Source organism: Phyllobates terribilis, unplaced genomic scaffold, assembly GCF_046119375.1.
Source record: "Phyllobates terribilis strain yellow unplaced genomic scaffold, ASM4611937v1 Scaffold_1__5_contigs__length_1240528914, whole genome shotgun sequence".
Lineage (NCBI taxonomy): Eukaryota > Metazoa > Chordata > Amphibia > Anura > Dendrobatidae > Phyllobates > Phyllobates terribilis.
This window is the reverse complement of record NW_027362761.1, coordinates 236,400,066-236,415,454: the sequence shown is the minus strand read 5'-3', so window position 1 is coordinate 236,415,454 and position 15,389 is coordinate 236,400,066. Positions and strand designations below refer to the sequence as shown.

The following is a 15,389-nucleotide window of genomic DNA, read 5'->3' as shown; positions in this document are numbered from 1 at the left end:
CTTTCTTCCATCTTTCCATAAAGCCCATATTGACGATGGATAAAAAATAGAAGTGCATCAATTTACTGGACAAACTATCTTAATTTCCTGTCTTATTTCCAGATGGAAGTGCATCACTTCTAGTGAAACACAGTGGATTTTGGAAGTCACAAAGAGACATATTCCTAGTGCCTATAGAGATTAAAGACACTGGGGATCCTCCTCTCAGCAGTACCGACACGCTGACAGTCTCTCTGTGTCACTGTGAGGCAGGTGGGGCTGTGTTGACCTGTCATATAACTACAGGATCAGCTGCTGGACTCAGTACTCCTGCTTTGCTGGCTATATTGGCTTGTGCATTTAGCCTTCTGGGTAAATATCCAGTTGTCTTTTCATTTTTTGTTAGCAACAACTTAATGCTTGTAAGATATTGTTCAAAGACATATTCAGCTAATTCTAATGTATGTTCTTCATCCCATTCTGCACCTTATAAGGTCAAAAAAACAGGAGATTTTTCATTCACTTTACATATTAACTGTACTGACACTAGTTGTAAAGTGTTGTGTGAATACAAACACACAGATTATTATATATCAATGTATCGGATTAATTCCTTGACCTTGTAATACTACCAAAACTGTCACTTATAAAGTTCCTGATGTCTCTTTACTGATAATAATAATATATGATAATAATCCTTCTATTCTCTCTTCACTATCTTTTCACACCTCTTTCTTTTGTCTATCGTTTACTGAAAATCTGAACATCTTCTTGATCCATCTCTATCATTTTTTTATGCTTTGTACATCATTCATCTTCTACTTATCATCATCATCTTCCACATCAGCCCTGGTGTCCCTGTTTTACTTGCAACGAAGACACAAGCCATCGCCTCTGTCTCTGTGTGAGGATGAAGATATAAGAGAGAATATCATAACTTATGATGATGAAGGTGGTGGAGAGCAAGACACTCAGGCTTTTGACATGTCAGCTTTGCAGCCTCCGCAGACTGGTCTCACTGGAGGCTTCTTCCACCCACCTCGAATGGATGTTCTCCCTCGAGTTCCTCACCAACCAGCGCCACGATCAACTCAAACTGCCCCTGTTGACGTGCAACGATTTCTGGCACTTCGGTTGAAAGAAGCAGAAAGAGACCCTGTGGCACCACCTTATGACTCCATCCAAGTTTATGGTTTTGAGGGTGGAGGTTCCTCAGCTGGGTCACTCAGCTCTTTGACCAGCAGCTCTGGAGGTCTAGGAGAGGAAGAACTGCTCAGTGAAGACATATGGGAATGGGGGCCCCATTTCAGGACACTAGCAGAAATCTATGGAGCAAAAAGAAGAAACTCTACTACAGAAGATTAAAACTCTTTGCCAAATGATTGTTTACTTTTTTCTTGTGAGTGACCTGCTGAATGATCATTATTTTTCTCCTGTCAGCAAAGAGGCTTAGAATATCACAAGTGAATTCCTTTCCCCTCCAGAAAGACTCACCGAAAGGGAACCACGGATGAACCGTTTTGCTACCAGAGTCCCCCTTGGTTCTGGCATGAGAGTCATGCAGACATTAAAAGTTCCTAGAGGTATTGTGTTTACAGAATTGCATTCAATTCCAGTCTTCCCACCGCTTGCTGCGGGTGTCTCCGACACAGTCAGACGTGCCATTTGTGGAAAAGCAGACATTTTATTTTCAAAATAAAAAGCTTAACTGCGCAAAGTGTTATGTCAGGGCGTATAATACTGTCTGTGAGAGTGCAAAGCCTATGCGTGTCTGTTTTACCAACACTGTGAATATGTTTGTGTTCATAGCTGCAAATACGTCTCTGGTTCATTTATTTAGACTATTAATTCTTTCTTTTTACACCAGATGTCATTCGTTTCCTGTGACTGGATAGGCTGCATTGTAATAAATATTGGCTCAGCACACAAAGTGGCTGGCCTACTGCGTGAATGTGCACGTAAAGTTTTGTATTCTCGGAGTTTACATTGCCGAATTGCTTATGATATTGAGCTCGAAAAAGTCGACTTTACCAAGACAATATTCACCGAGGCATAATTGATTTCAGTCCTAAATCATTCCATGTGTGAACCAGTTGTTTGTGCTCCCTCATGCATTGTCACTTTAGTTACAGTGAAAGAAATCAAATAAAAGTGTCTGACATGATCTTCAGTAAATCCAGGCTGTCTTGGATGAATAAGTCATAAGTCTTTAGATGTGTTACGTTCCGAAAGTAAGAGTATGTGCTCTATCTTTGATAGCAAGAACAAAGAATTATTAGAGATTTCTTCAAAAGCATCTGTAGAGAATCGAAGCTAAAGCTTTGTCGAAAACTATTGCATTACGTGTTTTATTCAGCGCTGGAAGAGAATTAAAGTGTTTTTTTTTTTCTACTGTAAGAAGTATGTGGATACAGTCCCTGCAAACTGCTGACCACGACTGTTTGTTCTTGTTCTGCAAGGTTTTAAGTAACCTGGGAATTTTGTAAGGAAACTACTCACTAAAATCAGCAGCTATTGCATGCAAACGACCCTAAGGGTCAACAAATGTAAAGACAAGTGTATACACATTACACATGACTGATAAGGAGTTAAAATCACTAACATTCATTTTATTACCAAGCAAACTTTTATTGTAATTATCCATTGGGGAGTCCCTATGTTTTCATGAGCTGGGTAGCAGTGCCGGTAGTATGCTCAGGCTCTTCCCCAGCCGCGTCAGGTAGATCAGTCAGTAAGTGATTACACCGGGATTCCTCGCTCCCACTGGTCCACACCAGGAAAGATGGCATGGCACTTACGCATTAAGGAAGATGGTTGGGGTCTTCAGTACTGGATACAGGAAGGCTACCTCTAGCTATTATTCATTTATCTTTTCTCTACAGATGCCAATATGATTAATCTGCATGTGTAATTAATATGGAGCTAGAGGAGAAACTGTCGGGAGACATTTTATCTCACTGCTAAAGTTATTCTTTTTACAGCATCTAAAAAAGAGAAAAAGGGAAAAGAAATATCACAGCAATAATAATCTCCCGGCATAAAATGCAGATTTTATACACTGCTGCAATCAGCTCAAAGCACTAAAATATTCAAGATGTTATTAAAAAATGTGAAAGCCAAAGCTACACTTTTAAAGTGTTTCACCTCTTTTGGAGGTGACTATATTATTAAGAAATTTCAATATGTGCAATTCTCAGATATATTGTAAATAGCCTAAAAGAACCATCTATATTCATGTAATGCATACTATAGACTGCTAGAAAGCAGTTTATGGACTGTTGGCCATGTCCTCTCTGACTCCTCAGCGCTTGTTTCTGTTATCTAGCTTCCAGCTATAGGTGGCTATACACATTAAAATAATGTCTGTCTAAATCTGACAATTTCAATGGGATCAGCCATCCATATTATGTGTATGGGGATATCCCAACTCTTGCCTGACTGAGAAGGGTCCAACTTGTTGGAGTTCAACATGGCCAATCCTTTGGTTCTCACAGAAAACAAGCTACAGTCACAGCTTACTTCCACACTCCCCATTGAGAACACATGCTTTCTCCTTATGGGAAGTGAGGGTCAAGAAGAATAGCTGCTTTCCAAATGAGTATCTGGCCAACTGCAATTTAAGGTAATGTCTTCTTCATAAGTAAAATGCCAAGTTTATGTAATGCTCTCTGGGAAATAAAGTATGCAAATGGACCCTTCAAAGAGAATAGGGTCTCTAGTTGCACTTGTTGAAAGTCAATATCAACCTTAGCTATTTCCTTAAAGAAAAACTTTAGCCAGCCAACCAATCTCTTCCTTTACACTGATGAGCCGCAAGAACCCCAAACAGCTATACACAATTGGAGATTCTAGTTTTTTATATCTGAAGTCATGTGACAAGACTCTTTAAAGGCTCACTTTCCTTAAAGAGGTTGTCTGGGATAATTTGTTTTATTCATCAGGTTAAGGATGATGAAAAAATAACAATCTTAGCAATATTCATCTTACCACGCTCCAGCGCTGCCTCTTTGGCCTTTGAGTACATGCTGTAGCATTGACTGCTATAGACAATTACTGGGCTCAGGATCATGCTGTCTACATACTTTACTACATGAAGTTTCCCAGAATGTGGGAGGTCCTCTTTATGGCATTCTTACTTAATAAAGGTATGGAGAGACCCTTGATGACCCAAAGGATAGCAAGGGTTGAGAAAGACCACTAGGCATCTTTAATCCTGATCCCAGCAGAATACAATCAGTAGCCAAAGGTCCCAGGAGGTAGACATTGTATGTTAAGCATCTCATTGGGAGATTCTTCATGCATTAAGCCCCCGTCTCACATAGCGAGATCGCTAGCGAGATCGCTGCTGAGTCAAGGTTTTGGTGACGCAACAGCGACCTCACCAGCGATGTCGCTATGTATGACACTTTGCAGCGATCAGGCCCCTGCTGTGAGGTCGCTGATCGCTGCAGAATGTCCTGGACCATTTTTTGGTCTTTGCCCTCCCGCTGGTCAGCACACATCGCTGTGTGTGACCAGCGGGACCAGCGATCAGGCTGGTAACCATGATAAACAGCGGGTTACTAGGGGCACAAGCGCACTTAGTAACCCGCTGTTTATCATGGTTACCACTGCTATGGTGAAGGCCCCGTCACACTTAGCGACGCTACAGCGATCCCGACAACGATACGACCTGTCAGGGATCGTTGCTGCGTCACTATGTGATCGCTGGTGAGCTGTCAAACAGGCAGGCTCACCAGCGATCAGGGGAGCAGTGACATCGTGGAAAGAATCTTTCCACGATGTCCTGCTCCTGGTTACCAGCCTGCTGAAGCAGGAGCAGGCTGGTAACCATGATAAACAGCGGGTTACTAGGGGCACACGCACACCTAGTAACCCGCTGTTTATCATGGTTACGAGCCTGCTACGGCGAGCGGGAGGTTACCGCTCACCATAACAGAGTGGTAACCATGATAAACAGCGGGTTACTAGGGGCACACGTGTTCCTAGTAACCCGCTGTTTATCATGGTTACGAGCCTGCTATGGTGAGCGGGAGGTTACCGCTCACCATAGCAGAGTGGTAACCATGATAAACAGCGGGTTACTAAGTGCGCGTGTGCCCCTAGTAACCCGCTGTTTATCATGGTTACCAGCCTGATCGCTGGTCACACACAGCGATGTGTGCTGACCAGCGGGAGGGCAAAGACCAAAAAATGGTCCAGAACATTCTGCAGCGACCTCACAGCAGGGGCCTGATCGCTGAAAAGTGTCATACATAGCGACATCGCTGGTGAGGTCGCTGTTGCGTCACGAAAACCTTGACTCAGCAGCGATCTCGCTAGCGATCTCGCTATGTGAGACGGGGGCTTGAGCGGTAACTTCCCGCTCACCGTAGCAGGCTCGTAACCATGATAAACAGTGGGTTACTAGGTGCGCGTGTGCCCCTAGTAACCCGCTGTTTATCATGGTTACCAGCCTGCTCCTGCTTCAGCAGGCTGGTAACCAGGAGCAGGACATCGTGGAAAGATTCTTTCCACGATGTCGCTGCTCCCCTGATCGCTGGTGAGCCTGCCTGTTTGACAGCTCACCAGCGATCACATAGCGACACAGCAACGATCCCTGACAGGTCGTATCATTGTCGGGATCGCTGTAGCGTCGCTAAGTGTGACGGGGCCTTTACAGACTGCTAATCACATCATAGGTAACAAACAATTGTTACAAATCATGGACACTATATGTTGGTCATCAAATTACCATTATTAGTGATGTGAATTTAGGGACTGTCTAAAGCAATCTTTTAAAAGGGCTGCCTTCATGCAATCTTTTTTGTTCAAAGGTCCAATGAAAATTAGCAGATTGCAGGTTATCCCACTTTTGACACCCCCCCATTCTCAGCTTTGACAGAAAATTTGACTTTTGCGACGTCTCTCAATTTTAGAATATATAGTTTGTAAAGAAACTGTGATTGTTAGTGTACAGACCTACTTCAGCGACCTCCCCCTTGCTATTAGGTGGTGATAACCGATGCATGACTGTTCTTTCCAGATGAATTGTATTCTTACCATTATCATAATGGGTCATGAAAATGGGTTGGAACGAGAAGCAAACACTAGACCCATCTGTCCTGGGTGGCAGAACCCAGGACCATAATTGATCCAGTCTGATCTCTACTATGGGGCCTCTGTCTTCTGAGTATGTCACTGAGTACAGCTATTGTGCAGTGTCTTTACCTTTTAATGATCATGCTCCAATAGTGAAAAGTACTGGAATAACAGCTAAATGAAAAATGTTTCCTACTTACTGGCTTTTTGTTTCTGATCAGGAAATGTACCGTATTTTGCGGACTATAAAACGCACTCCCCCATAACCCTCCAAATTTGGGAGGAAAATAGGGTTAGTCTTATAGTCCGAATGTAGCTTACCTGGAGGGAGTGCGGCAGTGGAGTGGGGTCACAGGAGGCAGGGAAGCCGCGGCGGCAGGAGTGGGGCGATGCTGCGGACCCTGGCCTGGGAGGAGGGAGTGTCCCGGCTGTAGACTTCAGTGAAGAGCCGAGATCTCAATCTGCGCAAGTGCCGCCACCGCCAGCCATTTTCCTGAAGCCCATCACTGGGAGATCAATGTGTAGAGCGGGGACTCCGCCCTTGCCTGCACCGCCAACATTTTCTTGAAGCCCATCGCCGGGAGATCAATGCTCCTGTTTCGTACCGCCGGGACACCCTCTCCTCCTGCCCAGGACCCACAGCATCACCCCACTCCTGCTGCCGCCGGCTTCCTGCAGCAACGACCCTGCCTGCTGTGACCCCGCTCTGCTGCCGCCGCCCCCTCCTCCCGGTAAGCTACATTTGGACTATAAGACACACCCTCATTAATTACAGTGGGAAGTTTTGAAGAAATAATCTTTTCCATCCCAGCAACTTAAGAACACTATGATCTCCAGGTAATTGTATAGCTAAATAAGCATGTCGGACATCCTTCTCTCTTATGCCATCTTATAGTATTTCGAATGTTGTGCATTTTTATGAAATTAGACGCATCTTATGACTTTACTTAGCCACATCCCACCCAACATTTGTAAAATCTGTCTAGGTAAGAATAAAACTCCACTCTCAGTTTTCCAGTGCCGCATCCCTCCCTGCACTACCTACCTCTCCTCTCCCTCCTTTATTACTCCTGGACAGGACATATGCTATTGGGACTGATAAATGTGTGGGTGGAATACTGAGTTGAGACTTAAGCTGCTAGTTAGTTCTGTGTGTTTCTATAAGATTGTGGGAAAGTGAAATTATGAGTCTATTGGATTTTCACATAAAAGCTACTCCTTTTTTTTCTAACACATTAATTGGTTTTCCTGTGACTTCAAAACATAGGTATGATAAGACGTATATAACGTAACGATGATTGGCTATGGTAATATTAGTATACCGTATGAATACTAAATGATCATTAATTTTACACTATAAACAAAAGTAAATCATTCATTTTATTGGTGGCAGAGCATCATGGGAATATACAGAATGGACAGTATGAGATCAGTATAAACAACATTACAGATCATATATTATAGTCAATTCACATTGCATTCATTTTAAGAACAAGAATATTTTAAAGGGAACTTGTCATAAATAAATTATTAGTATTTGCATTAAAGTGGTAATCAGGGACTAGAAGAAAACTTCATTCCTCCAGAATTTCTTAGAAAAATGTAAAGTCCTATATCAAAGAAGTCAATACTGAAGGAAAGCAGGTCAACAACGATGCAAAGTAGTTCAGCTAAAGTGACTGGCAGGGGTAAAACCCATCAGTTATGCTTTATTCATTCATGCAGCAGTCTTTACAAGTCCTTTTATTAAGACCTTTATAAGCAAATTATTGTGGACAAATGTACTGCTCACCGCCATAAGCCTGTGATCCTTCTTGGGTGATGTCACTTAAAGCACCACTCCAGCTTATTTATTTCAGCGCTGGAGTGGTGCCACTAATCTAAGTTCCCTGACCCTAGAATTATACTTACCAGCCACTATCTTCAGCTTTTCCTGACACCGCTCCGGTCCCGTGCCACCATCTTGCAACTGTAACTTCCAACTGACCGGAAGTCAGAGATAAGGGTCACAACCCCTCAATGTAAATCTATGAGAGCCTCATTCTAGCTCTCATAGACTTACATTGAGTTGTGACTTCCGGATTGCCCAGCAAACACTGGAGCCATCCGGTAGGTCATAAAATGCTGGAGAATGACCAGAGCGGCGCTGATGACAGAAAAAGATGATGGCTGGTAAGTTTAATACTAGGGGCAGGGAACTTGGATTAGTTGTACCACTCCAGCACTGAAATAAAAAACCCGCTGGAGTGGTGCTTTAACAAGTCACCTGCCCCTGAAGCACTGCGTGTCGACACAGCATTATCACTTATCTGCTGTTTGAATGCAATGATTTGGCATCCACAAGCACAGGCCCAGCATACATAGGTTGGCTCTGGGAGTGAGTGGAGAGTAGAGCACTTGACCTGTTCTACAATACAGATTGAACAGACCATGTGCGAAGAGGCCACGGTTGTACAAAGCAGTGAAATGATACATGTTGCTTCATAAAAATGATTGCTGTTTTTTTTTCTAAGTTAGAGAACCCCTTTACAAGGATGGAATTTTATAACTGTATTCCTGATTGCATCTACAATAAGTAAAATAAATGAGGCCGCTTTTTGGTTGTAAAATATCCCACTGTTTGGGGTCCACAGCCCCAATATAGGCCTGTGTATATCCATGGTTTCAGACTACATACAAACCCTGTGTGTAGCCAGAAACTGGCATGGACTGTTGAACGCTGGGTGACAACTCATATGAGCATGGTGATCACTTCTGGTGATCGCTTTTGGAAATCTAGCATAGGTTAGAGCAGTGGTCCCCATCCTTTATTACTTTGAGAGCCACATTCAGCTCTGATAGATGGTCAGGAGCTACATTTAGCGGGACCCCTCCCACTTACACCATAGTGACACCAAGAGCCCCACAGTCCCAATATGACAGCCAAATCTTCCCGGCAGAAACCACACCAAGACCCAGTGCGCCCTCCCTCCTAGGCTGTATACTTACATGCAGGGATTCCCTATCTACCCTCATTTGGTATTCTCGCATCAAGCACACTCACCAAACTCTGGTATTCAGATTCAAGCAACCTTCTAATTGGCAGTATCATCCTATCACTAGTTTACTGTATTTACCCTTCCGACCAGTATACATGCATCCACATCTGCTTTTTCTGTGCTGGGCTGCTCGTAAAAGTCACCATATGGAGACCTCCTCTTCACTGTTGTTGGCTAAACCTTCTGCTAACGCACCAAGCTGGCTGACTGCGAGAGACACAACACTGGCTTGTGAGTCACATGTTTGTGACCCCTGGGTTACAGCAAGATCACTCAGAAAGTACTGAACAGAATATTAAAGTTTTCATTCAAGAGAACAACAGCATCTTCAGGCAAAGTTTTGATCAATAGTGAAAAGCTCCTTAAATGTTTCTAGCACTACAAAACCAAAAGTGTTCACACAATTGAGAAGTTCATGTGGTGTTTAGAGGAGTCTGTTGCTTTTAGTAAAGAAGCACTCACAGAAACAAAATTATCCATTCCCCCGATAGCACTGTACATATGGAAATAGCAGAGGGGGCTTTACCGAATGTGTTATTAGTGAATTACCCCTCCATTGTGGTCCTCACCTTGTCCCACACTAGCTCCACTCTCACTGATGCATCACTTATGCGCTACTGGAATTCAGTTTCTCTATGTATTTCTATTAGGTCCTCGTTGTGACTTTCACATGACTACATAGAGAAACTGACACAGCGAGGATGCTGTAGGATCCTGAGAGTCTTGAGTGTGCAAGGAACGGAAGCTAATTTCACTAATATATACATAATTGAAATTATACATCAGAGGAAAAAAGTGTTTCTTTAAAGGAGTTGTCCGGGAACAGGAAAAAATTAACAACTAAAGGAAATATCAGTATAAATTAGCAAATCACGGTTGTTTTCTTGTCTTATATATTAGCCATGTTTTGTATTGTTCTTAAAGTTTATGATGGTTGATAGTACACTGTAATGTGGGCTAGTGTTTTCATCAAATTGGTAAAATATTCTTACACAAGAGCTGACAAGACAAAAAAACTGAAAATATACCAATATAGTGCTAAGAAACTAGAAGTATGTCATAGGAACCAGCAGCACACATAAAAGAACACATTTTATTCACTAAGAGATGCTTTTTATTGGCAAGGTTAGTTTGCACTCCAGGCATTACCAGTTAGACTTTGCGATGGAGCTGTTCTTCTGATTTCATTTTGTTCTTGCATTCCATCATATCCTTTTCCGCTTGTTCCATTTTTGCATAAAGTTGTACTTGGTCTTCCCTAGGATCCCTCTCACAACCCCCTTCCCTGACCCAATATATATCCACAAATCCTCCAGAGTAGGCATCTCTTCTCCCTGCATGGCACACTGCACGCCTGGCAAGTTGACGGGCTTCCTCTTCTTCCATTCCTGGCCTATAGCCTCCATCAATGATGCTATATGCATATGGGGATCCTGATCCCACAGAAATGATATCAGAGCAAAGACGGGTGCCATCATTGTATACGTAACAGATGCAAGGTCCATTCCGATCCCAGCCACAAAGGGTGACTGCAGCACAGATATCAGTCCCACGGAATGGCATCATCAAAACGCTTAACATTCTGGCTGCTCCTTTAACACTTGGCATATACCCATTCCTCACTTTATACAGCTTGCACTCTCTGGCCAAGGCTCGACCAAAGAACTGGCAATCAGCTGAACTTCCTGATGTGGTGGCCAGCAGATGACTGTGAATTAAGAAAGCCTTGCGACTATCTGGGCTGCAGACAAGTTTCCCAGCAGAGGAACGTGAATCAGTTGCAACAGCAACACCCTCTGCATAAAGAAAGGCCAAAGTGGTAGTGCCATGCGCTGGTGGTGGGGGTCCAGAATCTCGATGGTGAGGAGAAGACCCTTGGAATGTCTGAAAGTTCGAGGAGTATGCTAAATTGTAGGATGGAGTCCAGTTTAGCTTATGAGATAGATGCTGTCTTGAATTAGTTGCATCCCATCCACAAACGCTCTGTAGTGCCATATCATCTACGAAATCCTAGATAGTAAGAGAAAAGCCTTCCAGGTTCTTCCAAGTATAAACTTCTATGAATGAAAATGCTGAGAAATGGTGACACATTTATCATACTTTGAGGAGGGCAATGGTAATTGAAGATGCATAATACACAGTAAATATGGTTTGGCGAGCCAATCCCTGTTCAGCATCCACTGAAATAAGATACTTGGGCTAAAATACATGCCAAAGCATGAAGAGGAAGAGGAGATGATAAATGAGGGGAAGCAGCTTCATGATGCTTCATCAGTAGCTCACTAAACGCAAACATTTCTTTTCTACTGATGCAGGGCAGTAATGAAGTACCTTATGTACTCATGTACAGTACATAACTTATTTAATCATGTGTATACCTTATTGACTCCTGTTATACCATAATATACATTAATTATGTACTTACCTCTTTCAGAAAACATTTCCCCGCAGGCAGTTACCTTTAAAAACAAACTTTGCTTTATTTGCCCTCTCTGAGTCCAGTTTTGGGTCTCTACTGCTGCTCAATCTGTGTTGTTAGGCTGCAGTGGTGACATCATGTGGAGAACACTGCAGCCAATCGCCGATCTCAATGGTTCATGCTGTCTACATAGGCAGAGTCACTGAGCTTAATGATTGGCTCAGAATCCAAAGCAGCAGCAGAGACTAAGGCACTGGACCACTGAAGGGTGTGTAAAATTTTCCAAACCCAAAACCTCATCCTATTCTTTATGATTCCAATCCTCTGCTTATACTCATACAGTTTCATGACTTTTCAGGTTGTTGTGAGAGCTGAAGCCTTTCTCCATTTAAAGTGAAATGGGAAGTTGACCTTGGGTGATAGTTGTCTGTGGAAGAGTGGCGGAAAGTTTATACCCTTACATATTCCTGTTTTAGTGTCCAAACATTTTTAAGATGTTCCCCACTACTCTGGTGATGTGTTGCCTATTGTCTCAATTATTGTCTTCACTGTGACATCAAATACTACCTTTACAATGTCACGGCGGTAACTTACGTGCCTCCTCAGCGCCGCCCTACTCACCATGTTCCCCGTTCGCTGAGGTTTGTTTCCTGCTGCGCTCCTTTGCACTGCTACTAAAGCACAGTGGTTCCATGTGGCCTCAGGGGGAAAATTTTAATCCTGCTGTGTCCTGCAGAGATTTGGCTCCCCGGCCTATCCCATGTGTGCAGGCACTATGTAAGCAGCTACTCTTCACCCCTTGTTCGAACGTCATTTCTGCTCTGTTAGTCTATGTGCATGCAAACTCCTGTATCCAGCTTCCAGTTAACGACCTAGCCTGTTTACCCATCCTGCCTGACCTCTCTGCTCCTGACCTTGGTTTTCCTTTTCTGATCCTGTGCGGCCTGCCCCGACCTCGGACCATCTGACTTCACCTCTGTCTCATTCCCCCCCCTTTCATACCGTGTACCCGTGCCTCTGACCCCTCGGTCTGCTGCTGCAGTCCCAGGGACTACGCTGGAGTGGCGCCTGATGTCTACCTGCAGCCAAGCCTGATCTCACCACCAGAGGCTCAAGTGAGCACCAGGTAGTCGCTTAGTCATGCCCCTCCAGAGTAAGCCCGACCTGTGGCGCAGTGGATCCACACCCACCAGCATTACATACAAGTCCATAATTATTTGAGATTTGCTATACTGTGCATTGTGCACCATGCAAGAAAACACTGCATGTTTTTTTCTGTCTAGAATTAGGGTATGTCCACACAATACTGTATCAAAACTAACAGTATATTTTATAGAAACTGTAAGACCATCACATAAACTATCATCTCAGAGAGAAAAAAATGTCCTTTTGAAAGTTAACTTTTAATCAATATATCTAAAATAATAAACAAGCATTGGGATAATAGTCACCAGTAGAGATGGTGCCAATTGATTTGCAGGACCCGATCTAGCAGCCACATCAGTCCCTGCGAACTGCATCTCAAGTGAAGGCATCCCTGGTTCCTTTTTTGATTAACCACGCTATGCTATCCGATCACCTGAAGTAAGAGGCAATCATATACTACAAAGGATGTATGGTAAAACAACATATACAGCACTTACCCAAAAACCAACACAAAAAGTCAATCCTAATTTGTGGGGGCAACAGTACTGATACATCTCAATGATGTCCCACCACTCTGTGTTAACTTCCATGTTAAGACTGAAGATGTAAGATACAAATAAACCCTAAACTCTCCCCAATTTATTGAAAGTCATTCTATTAGGAACCATAAAAAATTCAGAGCACAAAAAGTCCGATAGATGTCATTCCAACTTCATCAGTGGGATTTTAGTGGAAAATAAAGAGTACATTCTTCAATAGCCAAAGGTAAGTGAGCAATGGTCCAGTGTCCGGCTGCAAAAGTCCAGTTGCCGACTCTGTGTAGTATCAAACTGGTTGTGACTAGTAGCACAACCTAAACTATCAATTGCATGGATAAACACACCCTCTAAGGCAGGGGTCTCAAACAAGCGGCCCGCGGGCCGCATGCGGCCCCTCCGGCTGCTTCTTGTGGCCCGCAGGCACAGACCCCGTAATGATCGCGGCTCTCTCCAGTGCCGTAGTGCAGTGTATTGCCGCGTAGAGACCGGCTCTCTGCACAACAATACCAGTGCCAGCCGCCGGCCTATCAGAGGCCAGAGGCTGACATCTGCGTCCCAGCACAGCGGCGTATGACGTCACTGCCATGCGCAGATGTCAGCTGCTGGCCTCTGATAGGCCGGATGCTGACACTGGTATTGCTGTGCAGAGAGCCGGTCTCTGTGCGGCAATGCTCTGCATTACAGCACTGGTGTCGGCGGCTGCTGGAGAGAGCCGCGATCATTACGGGGTCTATGTGCCTGCGGACCACAGGTGCAGAAAGGACGCCGAGGGAACGGAGGACAGGTGAGAATCCTTTTTTTTTTCTCTCTCTGTCATGTGAAATACAGCACAGGGGACCTGTGCTCAGTATAGGGGGGGCACTGTGCGCAGTATGGGGGGACGGGGACCCTGAGCGCAATATGGGGGGACGGGGACCCTGAGTGCAGTATGGGGGGACGGGGACCCTGAGCGCTGTATGGGGGGACGGGGACCCTGAGCGCTGTATGGGGGGACTGGGACCCTGAGCGGAGTATGGGGGGACGGGGACCCTGATCACAGTATGGGGGGGGACGGGGACCCTGACCGCAGTATGGAGGGGGACTGGGACCCTGAGCACAGTATGGGGGGGGACGGGGACTCTGAGCGCTGTATGGGGGGGACGGGGACCCAGAGAGCAGTATGGGGGGACGGGGACCCTGAGCGCAGTATGGGGGGACGGGGACCCTGAGCACAGTATGGGGGGACGTACCCTGAGCACAGTATGGGGGGACGGGGACCCTGTGCGCAGTATGGGGGGGGGCGGCCTGGGGGACATGTCTGCAACATGGGGACCTGGATGGGGGACATGTCTGCAATATGGGGGACCTGGAGGAGAGACCATGTCTGCAATATGGGGGACCATGTCTGCAATATAGGGGACCTGGAGGGGAGACCATGTCTGCAATATGGGGGACCTGGATGAGGGACCATGTCTGCAATATGGGGGACCTGGATGTGGGACCATGTCTGCAATATGGGGGACCTGGATGGGGGACCATGTCTGCAATATGGGGGACCATGTCTGCAATATGGGGGACCTGGATGGGAGACCATGTCAGCTGGATGGGGGACCTGGATGGGGGACCATGTCTGCAATATGGGGGACCTGGATCTGGGACCATGTCTGCAATATGGGGAACCTGGATGGGGGACCATGTCTGCAATATGGGGGACCGGGATGGGAGACCATGTCTGCAATATGGGGGACCATGTCTGCAATATGGGGGACCATGTCTGCAATATGGGGGACCTGGATGGGGGACCATGTCTGCAATATGGGGGACCTGGATGGGGGACCATGTCTGCAATATAGGGGACCTGGATGGGGGACCATGGCTGCAATATGGGGGACCTGGATGGGGGACCATGTCTGCAATATGGGGGACCTGGATGGGAGACCATGTCTGCAATATGGGGGACCTGGATGGGAGACCATGTCTGCAATATGGGGGACCTGGAGGGGAGACCATGTCTGCAATATGGGGGACCTGGAGGGGAGACCATGTCTGCAATATGGGGGACCTGGAGGGGAGACCATGTCTGCAATATGGGGGACCGGGAGGGGAGACCATGTCTGCAAAATGAGGACCAGTTCAAAAGGTGTATAGAAAATAAAATGGTATCACTAAAAATGTCACTTTGTCATGCAAATAATGCGGCCCCCCAAA

The 15,389-nt window shown here is 45.2% G+C and overlaps 2 protein-coding genes across 4 annotated transcripts in view; one reads left to right on the top strand and one right to left on the bottom strand.

The window, feature by feature from the left end:
- Window positions 1-2,290, top strand: part of CDH24 (cadherin 24) — a 104,673-nt gene extending 102,383 nt beyond the window's left edge. For all 3 annotated transcript variants that reach the window (XM_073671110.1, XM_073671108.1, XM_073671109.1), the window contains exons 11-12: window positions 103-351; window positions 827-2,290. In XM_073671110.1, the coding sequence (XP_073527211.1) occupies window positions 103-351; window positions 827-1,344 (767 nt within the window). In that variant the 3' untranslated portion in view covers window positions 1,345-2,290. The remainder of the gene's footprint in view (window positions 1-102; window positions 352-826) is intronic.
- A 7,960-nt stretch (window positions 2,291-10,250) lies between these two features.
- Window positions 10,251-11,093, bottom strand: LOC141221959 (proteasome subunit beta type-11-like). Its single transcript, XM_073666674.1, has one exon. The coding sequence runs from the start codon at window positions 11,091-11,093 to the stop codon at window positions 10,251-10,253; it is 843 nt and encodes a 280-aa protein (XP_073522775.1).
- Window positions 11,094-15,389: the final 4,296 nt, after the last annotated feature.